Source organism: Diuraphis noxia, unplaced genomic scaffold (genome assembly GCF_037042655.1).
Source record: "Diuraphis noxia isolate RWA-SAM2 unplaced genomic scaffold, SU_Dnox_SAM2 contig0002, whole genome shotgun sequence".
In the NCBI taxonomy this organism is placed as follows: domain Eukaryota; kingdom Metazoa; phylum Arthropoda; class Insecta; order Hemiptera; family Aphididae; genus Diuraphis; species Diuraphis noxia.
This window is the reverse complement of record NW_028301712.1, coordinates 35,487,156-35,499,282: the sequence shown is the minus strand read 5'-3', so window position 1 is coordinate 35,499,282 and position 12,127 is coordinate 35,487,156. Positions and strand designations below refer to the sequence as shown.

The following is a 12,127-nucleotide window of genomic DNA, read 5'->3' as shown; positions in this document are numbered from 1 at the left end:
GGATCGGGTCATTGAAAAGACCCGTTCATATGATTCGTTCATTTCGTTCGTTGAACGATGCCCCGGAGTGGGGGATGGTGGCACTTGCTCTCCGGACACCGCGACTTGCCCGGAGAAAAATGCCGCCCGATGGTCGAGGATCGAACCCGGTCCGGCTGAGCCACAGCCGACGCGGAAGACCACTCGGCCACGGATATATGCTACAAAAACATTTGTTCCAATATTCTCTTTCTCAAATTTAATTTGTTCCAATAAGTTTTTGGGACAAAAGTTTTTGGAACAAATGTCTATTGGAACAAAATATTGTTGAACATGTAATACAGTCATTATTAAGAATTTTGAGTTGGTAGCAATGCAATCCGAACGAGAACGAAATTGAACGAATGAACGACTTTTTATTATTTAACGATCCGGATTGTTTCGTTCACAGGTTTGACCCGTTCGGCCGTTCATTTTGATCGCGTTCGTTCGCGTACGACACATCTCTAGTAGTCTAGTTGAATTATTCAAAATAAACGTTCAAAATAAACGTAAGTATATTGATTTGTTTTTGTTTCATATACATAACAGTTCCAAGTCAAAATGTTATTTGTTAAAAACGCTTTAAAATCTGTAAAACGTGGTTCATGCTATAATTTCAATAGCTCAACAAGTGTCTCGTTCAGTTTGGAGCCCCTAAATTTAACACAAAAATATTTTGTACGCGTTTTATGCTATCCCATCGTGCATGATGTCTGGTAGGTAGTTAACAACTGTTTGCTTAGTTTCTGTCTGGTACACAATTGTGTTCCCTGTCATGGCAAGGTTTTATCCCTCTGTCATATTAAGAAGTAAATCTATTAAATTCATGTTAAGATTTTAAATAAGAAAGTTCATTGTACTTAATATTACAATTGGTCCAACCAATATTAAGTACCGTATTTAACAAACATACCATAACATTTCCATATTCTCCAAACCAGTCCTAAACATTTTTTCACATCTAAATCAGTTATACCAATGATTATTAAATGTGATTGATAATTATATGGCATTCATACATTCTATGATCATGTAAAAATGTGTTAAATATAAACTTTCTGATATTACATCCTCCATAATTGAATGATTGATAATATTTTATTGCACTTATCTACCTGTTAATTTTTTTTTACATTTCTAATGATTCCAACCTTATTTTTCTCAATAAATTTATTTTAAATAGTAAAGCAAAACTAAAGAACTCATTGTACATTATAATCACTTCAATCTACTTATTAAAATTCCCTATTCATTTTTGACATTGATTTCATTACTTTGAATGTCTGAAATTCTGAAAATGATCTTTGAAATTGAACTAAATTTCCAAAATCTTAGAAAAATGTACATAGTCTACATTTCTTCAATATTTTGAATTAGGTAATTAAATTTTCCAAGTAAGTAGGTAATAATTGAGATTTTAAGTCTATCTCAAATTATTAAATCAGCAAAATATTAGTACTATTCATACTAGCTTAGTATTGATATTACTTGAATAATCAATTGCACACAACAGAATTCCAGGTATTGGCTTTAGCCAAGATAACAAGTAACTAAATACACAATCTCAGCTTTAAACTTAATTCTTTTTGATTTACCTACAAAAAATACCAGACGAGGCCAATAAACTGCGTTCAGTCCATCCAGGTTTGGTTTATACTGGTAATGACTAACAACTTCTAGCTAGACAATTAAACTCAACTTTCAACAACTTTTCTATGTCCAATAAAATTAATAAAAAGTGTATGTTTTACTCCAAATCATTTGTTCCAACTTATAAAACTTAACTTGCATCTTCATAAAAGTTAAAATTAGAAAATTCAACCTGGTACATAAGTAAATAAAATAGAAACCAGCGGTACTTACCAAATTAAACTAGCAGCTAGTTTTAAAATAAATCCTAGCTAATTTATAACTTATTGAAGCATTTTCAAAGTTATATTTATCTAATTTATAGGCAGGAACAAACTAAATACATAAAATTCACGTTCAAATATATTATGTAGAAGGGAAAGAAAATACTAAAATCCTTATTTTTCTTGTGCCGTTTATAAATTAAGAATATATAAAAATATATTCCATTTTCTTGTCAAAATCGTTTTAAATATACCAAACCACACTCTACTCTATATCAATTTCTTTTATATAGGTACAACTTAAATACAAAACTAAGTCATTAGTCATTACCTATTTCTCTCTAAATAAAATTTTATTAAATAACAATTATTCCATTAATAACAGACTTTTTTTTTGATTCACCAAGTGAGTTGAAAAAATTTCTAAGTAATTAAATACTTATAATTTAATATTTTGTTTTAATTATATTATTTTATACTTAAGTATCAATGCAATCAACTCAATTGTAGGTTGCTCCTCATATTTTGTAATTAGTTGTAAAACACTAATTTAATATTACCTATTGTAATCTTGGCTCAAATGGCGTTAACATTTATTGTAAATTCTTCTTAACAATAAATTACTATCAGGGGAGGACTGGGCCGGCTGGATACTGGGAACTTTCCTGGTGGGCTGCTGTTCAAAAATGGTTTATCATTATATACTTAAATTGGTCATAGGTATAAATATAAATAATAAATATTATTTATTTTTATGTTATAATTGGCAAGTGAGAAAAATTGTTTACACTTATTGAGTGGTGTTTATAATTATTTATATAAATACTAATATTATTGAAAGAGTGTTTAATTTTTTTTTTTCAATTTCATTTAAACTTCAAAGAATTTTTATTGAAAATTAAATATTTTAAATCCCTTTTTGTAATAATTTGACAATATGTTACACTTATAAACCATCAAGTATTTTATTTTTTTAGGATAACATTTTTATTAATGACCGTAATGTTGATGTTTATGAAAAAAAAAAAAAACTCGGCTATTTTAAAAAACCCAATGAAAATGAACTTTGTCGATTTTATGAAAATTACCAAAAAATTGAGAACCTTGAGTATTTTTTGAGAAAATTGAAGATGTGTAGTGGATGTATACCTCATTAATTTAAAATTTGGTATATTTGAATTTTGAGTTTTTACAATTTGTGATGACGAGAAATGATAAATGGCAAGTGCCAGTCAAAATATAGATTTCCCGGGCTGAAATTTTGCCCCAGTCCGCCCCTGATTATAATTATAATTCGAGTTATAATCATTAATCATTATTTTTACTAGGTTACTTTTTTTAAATTGTTACAAAGTTTCAAAGACTTATTTTATTGATTTATATTATAAACTAAATATTTTTGAATAAAAATAGGTAATACATTTCAAAAACATTTTATATGTCTGCAAAATAACTTTATTCTGAATCAAATTTTTTATTTACTTTAAAGTTCTAAATATATAATAAGTTTCTGTATTTTATAATATTATCATTTGCAGTTCAATTTGAGGAAACCCTGGCTTGTACTATTTAAGCCTTAGATAATTAGATCATTTTGATCTCAACATTAAAATATAAAATAAGTACTTTCCTTTTACATGATCAGGCCCGAATAGGCCAGTCAAGCATTCGAGAAAATCTCAAAGGACCGTTACCATTTTGAACTGGTATGATAAATTTGCCGCAATGCTCACGTAACAATTTTAATGACAGCTATATAATAGTATACAGTCAACAAATGTGATAAGGTCTTTATTATTTATTATTATTAACATTTGTCCAATATGGGCTACTATAACAAAGTAAGGGCCAATTGAAAAATGTTTCTCGAAGGAACAAGACTTCTCAATCCGGCCCTGTACACGATGTAGGTAGTAACCTAGTTTTGTGACAACATCACAATCCTGTTATCTGAAATTACAAAAATAGTACTTTCCTATTATACAAAACTACATCTATTAATAATATTGACTATCATCTATCACCCTAGACTACCTCCATTATCTCACCTACCTCAATATCTGAATAATTAGTGCTGTAGTAATAATTATTTTTATTTTACTCGTGAATCATTTTTATTCATGTTCGACGATAAAGACAATAATATTTTTTGTTGTATTATTATTTTCAGTGACCATAATATGTCAATTAGTGTAGCATATATGGTATGCTGCTTTAAAAATATAAATATATAACAAATGGTTACTGCTTATTTAAATCTATTTTTATGTTATTTTTTAAGAAAACGCTACACTCACATGTGTTGTCTCCATGTTACAGGTGTGTAACATAGCAAATTTTACACTCAGCAGAACACGTATATCTCTGTTAGCTTAAAAATTAAAGTGATTTAACCTCTAATTAAATTTAAAGAAAATTATTATCTTGACAACCTCAGCGAGTTATGAGTATTTTAAGATGTAAAAACTATTTACAATTTTTAAATACTCATAACACGCTTTAAAATTAAAATATGATAAAAAGCATATGAGGTTGTCTAGATAATAGTACCTTTAGATTTTATTAGAGGTCAATTCACTCAACATTTTAAACTCACGGAGCTAAATGTGTTCTGCTGAGCGTAAAAATTGCTATGCTACTGACTTATAAGACAGAGACAACGCATGCAGGTATCACATCCTCTTAATTATAATTTAAATGTAGCCATCTTCACAATACCTATGTATTAAAACAAATATCAAAGAATTAAATATGATTTTTTAATAAAAATAAAGTAGTCAGTGGTAAAAGGAAAGTGAGTTAATTTTGGTAGTCTTAGATAACAGGATTGTGATGTTTCACAAAATAACCATGGTAGTCATGATAATAGCTGTAGTTATGTATAACAGGAAAGTACCACAAAATATATTGTAACTAGCATTCACAGATGCCAGACAGTAAAATTATGACATTTAAGGATCTATATAAAACTTATTATTTTTATGTATAATTATGAAATGTTAATAAAATTATTAACTATGCTTCTAACAATTTATAATTATTATTAATTTCTATTTAAAAGCTTAGAAATATTTCAAAAAAATATATACTACAACAGACAGTAACTAGGTTAATAAATTGTATATGGCAACAAGACAATAACAAACAAGTACTACTTTTAATATTAAAATTTATCTCTACAAATTAATAATGTGACTAAGATACTTTTTTAGTCTAGCTTATTACATAATTATCTCCATAAAAATATTTATGTTTATGGTTGTCATGTACTACTGTATTGCCTATCAGATATTTATACACTTTCTAAAAAATGTTAAGTATAATTTTGGAAAACCCCTAAATAAAGTATGTTCCATGTATTCTAATTTGAAAAAAAGGTAGAGGTATACTAGATATCTGAAAATCTAGTTGGAGTACTCAGTAATTCTGTGGCTCCCCTCCTTAAATCAAGTGTTTCGTGTAATCTATATTTTTGTTTAGAGTACTCTATACTCTCATGCTCTGTCTCTGTCTTACAAATGCATAACATGCTCAAACTTTCAAGTAAGAAAATTTTCTAATGATTTTCATAGGTTTTACTTTTTAATGTTTTAATTTTAAAGGTATTTATACCAATTTTAATATATACAAGTAATTTAACATTTTTGCTCATTACTCATTTTAATATAAAAAAAAATTAAAAATTCACCAGAAAAATTGAAAATATAACAATTTACTCTGATATTAAACATAACAATGTTAAATGGACTATTCAAAAAGCACATATTGATATGCCTTTATAAGACATATGTCATATTGATGAAGTGTTCTTAATATATTCTAATAGCAATTATTAATTCTTGATTATTATTTTCAGGTAAATATGGGCTTGGACCGTAAAAGAAAGTCAATTAATGCTGTTCAAAGTACTGATAAAAAAAGAAAAAGCATTATAGACAAAAATTCTTCATCTTCTTCTGAAGATTCTGATGAGCAGTCTGATCATGATAATGGATTAAATAATGAAGTAAAAAATGAGAATCCTACTATCACTCGTTGGCCTCAAGATGACATTCAAAAGCTGTTATCTAAAATGGAGTTGGTACTTCCTAAGAATGACAGTCAAACATTTCGAAGTCGATTCTCAAAACTAGACTGGGAAAAAATTCAATTTGATAGTTATAGTAAAGATGAATGCCAATCTACTTGGTTAGCAATACAAGATCAACTCAGGACATATAAAACTTTAGGTGATCTTATTCATGATGCTAGAAATTTATTGGAAACTAAAGGCATTGATACATATCGTTCAAAAACAAATCGGTTACAAAAACCCAGAACAGCATACATGTTATATTACACAGAACTTCTACAAAAATACAAGAAAAAACATCCAGATTTAAAATTGCCACAGTTGACACAAATCATTGCTGAAAAATATAATAAATTATCACCTGATAAAAAACAAACATTTCTTGATAGAGCACAAAAATTAAAGACTGAATATAATGAAATGGTTGATAAAACAAATGTAGGATTTAAATCTAAGGAACTAATTAAACCGAAAACTCCATTTCAAATTTTTATGGAATTGAAATCATCAGATTTAGAATCAAGTAATTTTGATAAAGCTGATATTCAAAACAAATTAAAAGAAAAGTGGGAAGGTATGTCAGAAAAGAAAAAATCAAAATGGATTAAATTGGCTAACGAACGAGAAAAGGTATATTTAAGCAATCTAAAAGAAGATCACAAAAATGATCCTACTTTCACCATGCCTACAAAAAGTGCATTAACCAAAGGTGATAGAAATATTTTGGATTCTCAATCAGGTAAACCAAAGAAACCTCCAGTCAATAATTATGGTCTTTTTTCTAAAGAAATGTTGCAAAGTGATGCATTAGCTGGTGTCCCTCCTAAAGAGAGAATGTCAGTGTTGGCAAAGAAATGGAAAGCTTTTTCTGATGAAGAGCGTCAAATTTATTCTGATAAATTGAAAGTTATAACTGAGCGATATAAAACAGAATTTGATGCATACTTAGAAACACTACCAGAAAATGAAAAACAAATAGAAATGGCTAAAAACAAAATAAAACCTAAGAAACCTGAACCAAAAGTTGTTCCTAGAATTAATGCTAGAGAAGTAATCTCAGAAAAGCCCACAGAAAAGACTAAGAAAAAAGATACTTCTAAATATAACTCAAAAACCAAAACCTTCAAAAATGAACCAACACCTATACCTTATAAAAATGCATTTGAATTATACAGAAGTAAATTAGGAGCAAATGATAAACACCCAATTACAAGTTTAGAAGATTGGAACAAAAAAAATGGACGAAAACAAATAATGTTTGAAGATGAACTTAAAGCCCTTAAAAAAGAATATATGAAAAATTTGAAAGTGTTTTTAAGATCTCTTTCTGAAGATGATTTGCAATTGTATCTAAAATTGAGAAAACCTGAATATTTAACTGAAGATTCTAATGCATCAGAAGATGAAGATAAATCTTCATCTGAAGAAGAAGACAATGATGATGATGATGATGATGATGATGATGATGATGATGACGACGATGATGAAGATGATGATTAAAACAAAAAAAAATATTTTATTCTTTATTTAATATTAATACCTCTTGTTTAATATTATTTTAAGATATTGATTGTATAAGTTAATTTTATTCCCGTTTGACCCATCCAATTTGAATTCTTGATCGTTGTAACTATTTGTTCACACCTTTTTAGATACTTTTTTAACTATCATTTTAGATTTTATGTATTCATCCATTCAAAAAATGTAATTGTGTTGAAATAGTATATTTACAATTAATTAATCAACATTGGTTGATGCTTTTATTTTTCTAATTACTAATTAATTACCTATATTATAAAACTTTTATTTATTTTTAAATGTATGATAAATTTCGTTAAATCAATCGAGTTGGGTTCTTAAATATAATTATTTCTACTTGTTTTTTATGTATTCATGGAATAAAATAAATATATGTTTTTTACAATAAAATTAAAATTTGAAAATAGTTTATAAAAAACAAAGGGTTTTAATAATATTATTTTGTTTGATATTTGTAATTGTATATTATTCTTTTTCAATCTTGTTAACAGATTGAAATCCTTTTTGTTATAGGAATGTAGGATCATCTTATAATATTAAACAATTAGTGAACTATGCTTAATACAAACAATGTTGATACATGATAACCAAATATGTTTTTTCTTATTAAAATAATTTAAATCTTTTAACATGACCTATTCAGTTACCTATTTAATATGAAAATTATAACTTATATGCATAGGTTGACAGATTTATCGCTCAGAAACATTTTCATTATATATAACTTAAAATATTTTTAATTATGATAAATTTCATGAAATCAAGTTTCATCAGATCCATTTTATTTGTTTAAATTCTTTAATGTGTTTGTTACAATTGTCCCAAGGGCCTGAACCTCTTGCCATTGCTTTTATAGATAGGCTTGTGCAGACTTTATTCACAGGTTATGCAAAAGAAAATAAGAATCCTCAAAAAAAATCACCTAAGATACTCAACATAAATTTATTGAATTTAAAAGAAAGAATAAATTATTTTTTTTTAAAAGCCATTGTATGCCATTAAACATTTTCTTTTACCACATATAGGATTTAATATACAATCTAAGTTTTTTCAAATATACTATTTAGCTTCCTAGTTTCTTGCTCCCTCAGGATCTAAAACCCCACATAGTTTAATAGAATATTAAACAGTGCATTGTAGAAATAAGTAGTTTGAAATTTTAATTATATTTATTAAAAGAAAATGAATTATTTCTTAAAGATTAAATAGGTATATTATACTATACTTAATGTCTTTAAATAATGTACATATTTATAAATTTGTTACTTTAGATTATCTTGCTGGTCGCGAAAAAATTTAAAACTAAAAAACATTTTTTTAAACACTAAGATATTATCAAAAATACTTTGGTATAATAAACATGCCCCTCCCCCCCAAATAAAGCTGCAGACTAAGCAGCGACAACCCTGAATACCCCGTGCACACGCCTATGCTTTTATATTTCTTTTTATTTAATTTCTTTTGTATGCATTTTAGATTCTGAGAGGATCGATGAATGTTCTGATTTTACAATAATGTGTTTTATTTGTCGAGTGAATGTATACGATAAGTATAATTGAGATATTGCTAATTCGAAAAATATACATAATATATAGGTATTGCTATATCAAAATATTGCTTCAGTTTACTAATTGAACATTTTCAAAAGCATAAAGAAAAATGAGAATTTTTACACAAAATCAATCTTTAATAATATCAATTTTGGTGTTACTTAAAATCGAATAATCATAAATACTTGACATTTTAGATTCTGTGCGTAGCGATGAATGTACCTATTGATTTTACCATGATGTGTGTTTTTATTTATTTTTTTTTTTTGTGTCTGTCATGACGTTTTGGGACAGTAAAAGTGCTTCGATTTTTGACTTCAGTACCTCGTGCGATCAAAAAATGAATGTAGTTGGTATTTTGGGAGGTCAAAAGTAAACAATTCTTAAGATTTTTCTAAATAATCGAGAAAAACAAACTAAAAATTAAGGGAAAAACGGGAAATTTTACGCACAATCAGTTTTCGACAAAATCGATTTTGGTTTTTGATGTAACTTTAAAACAAATGACCATAGATACATGAAATTTTCACCAAATGTTAATATAAGTATATTTTATCCACCATGCAATTTTCAAAAATTTTAGACTTAAGTTGAACTATTCATAGGTATTTGCAATTTTCGATCATTATTAGTTTTTTTAATTAATATGTATTTGATAAAAATGTATTTTAAATTAATATCGATAAAAATCTATTTGTTAGGCAGAAAAGCTTGAAAATTAAATACAAGGCTCTTAACATATTGTTACAATAGCAGTTGAAAAATAAAAGAAATTCAGTCACAATTTTTTTTTATACGTAAAAATCACAAAAATTCACAAATTATTTTAAGCTAGAAATTCATAAAAAATTGTATTTTTAAATCCAAGATTTGAAAATTTAATACAATGCTCCTAAAATATTTTTACAATAGCAGTTGAAAAATCAAAGAAATTCATAGTCACAATTTTTTTTACTAACAATCAAATTTTAATTTTGACAACATACGTAAAAATCACGAAAATTCGCAAATTATTTTAAACTAGAAATTTCATAAAAAAATTTTTATTTTAAATCTAAGATTTGAAAATTTTTAATAATCTATAATATATCCTAGACAGATAAACCGTTTCCGCTCAGAATCGTTTTTCGTATACAATGATATAATATAATTGGATTCAAATTTAATTCCATCCATTACAGTAACCCACTTGTAACCTACTGTACAGCAGAGCGACATACACTTTCCCGCTTTTTTTTTATATGCATTTGAATTTAAATTGTTTTAACAATGATTTTTCATTCAGAATGATTAAAAATTCGTATTATATAGAAATAAAGCTAAAATCATTATCATCGAACGATTTTACTGTTATATTGTAATTTACTAATAACCACAGATATTTGAATTTTTTCCCAAATGATAAAATAATAATTTAATATTCATAATAAGATTTTCAAAATATTCTGACTTGTCTAATACTATTTATAGACATTTCCAATTTTGGTTTTTTAATTTTAGATTCAGAACGAAGTGATGAATGTGTTGATTTTACAATGATGCGTGTGTTTTTTTTGTGTCTGTGTACAGCATAACTAGTCGAAATAATGCTTTAATTTCAAACTTTGGGGGTGGTTTCCGATGGAAAAGTGAATATCCTTGGTGCATTATAGAGGTCAAAAGTAAACATTTTACAATAGTCTTCTAAAAAATCGAGAAAAATAAAAAAAAATGACAGAAAACGGGAATTTTTACGCAAAACCAGTTTTCGACCAAATCGATTTTTTTATATGGTTATGTAATGCAAAAACTAATCACTGTAAATACTTGAAATTTTCACCAAATGTTTATGTTAATGATATCTATATACAGTTTAATTTTCAAAATTTTTTGACTTTTTTAAGTTATTTATAGACCACTTTAATTTTCGATTTTTTTTTTAAGTGCCGGTAAAAAAATGTTGGACGACCAAAAAAGCTTGAAAATTTAATACAAGGTTCCTTATGAGTTGTTATTATTGTAGCTAAAAAAAATTAAAAATCGTAAGTCACAATTTTTTTTATAAGCGTTTATATTTCAAATTTTTACGAAATCTGTCGAAAATGCGAAAAATTGCAAGTAATTTTGAAGTTGAAAAATCATAAACATTTTTGTGTTTATAACTAAAGATTAAAAATACAACACTAAGTTTTCCATAATTTTTCCTTCAAGTAGCTATAGAGAAAACTCGAAGCATCATTATAGGAAAATTTTTACGAAATACCGTAACTATAACGATTTATCCTCAAACGATTTTTAATATTTGTTATTATTCAAAAAGTATAAGTCGTAAATACTTGAAAATTTTACCAGTTATTTAGATTGGCATTTTCTTTATATGATTTCATTTTCAAAATACTTTGACTTTTTTTTGAGATATTTATAGACAACTGAAATTTTCAATTATTCTGAAAATTTTTTTTTGAAGTGTCAATAAAATTTTTTTGGCCCAATAAAAATACTTGAAAATTTAATACAAAGTTCATCATAAGTTATTCTTATAGTGATTAAAAAATTATAAGAAAACATAGGCACAATTTTTTTTTATTAGTATTTGAAGTTCAAATATTGACAAAAATTCGTCAAAACCATACCATTCCTTATGAGATGTTCTTATTGTAGCTAAAAAAAATTAAAAATGGTTAGTCACAATTTTTTTTTATAAGCGTTTATATATAGTTCAAATTTTTACGAATTCTGTTGAAAACGCGAAAATTTACAAGTAATTTTGAAGTTTAAAAATCATAAAAATTGTTGTGTTTTTAATCCTTAGTTATAAACACAACACTAAGATTTCTGTAAGTTTTACTTCAAGTAGCTATAGAGAAAAATCGAAGCATCGTTATAGGAAAAATGTTTTGAGCGTTTATTGAGTTTTAAATTTTTATGAAATCGCGTAACAATAACGATTTATCCTCAAACCAGATATGTGTATATCTATGATAATATAAGGTATTATGAATTATGATAGCTACATGCAATGTTTTTGGAAAAATTAATTAACCAATAACCATGCCTTATTAGAATATTTGTTTCAAAATAGAATATATGACAATATTTAAATATATAATATA

General features: G+C 26.4%; 1 protein-coding gene across 1 annotated transcript; it reads left to right on the top strand.

Annotated features, from left to right (window-relative positions):
* Positions 1 to 372: 372 nt before the first annotated feature.
* On the top strand, positions 373 to 7,921 carry LOC107165634 (nucleolar transcription factor 1-A-like). Its single transcript, XM_015513967.2, has 2 exons — positions 373 to 530; positions 5,731 to 7,921. Exon 2 carries the CDS (start codon positions 5,737 to 5,739, stop codon positions 7,444 to 7,446), a length of 1,710 nt encoding a protein of 569 aa, XP_015369453.2. The 5' UTR covers positions 373 to 530; positions 5,731 to 5,736; the 3' UTR covers positions 7,447 to 7,921.
* The last annotated feature ends 4,206 nt before the right edge of the window (positions 7,922 to 12,127 follow it).

Bases quoted from the DNA above. Each gene is read 5' to 3' on its own strand.
- LOC107165634 (XM_015513967.2), top strand. From the start codon at position 5,737: ATGGGCTTGGACCGTAAAAGAAAGTCAATTAATGCTGTTCAAAGTACT.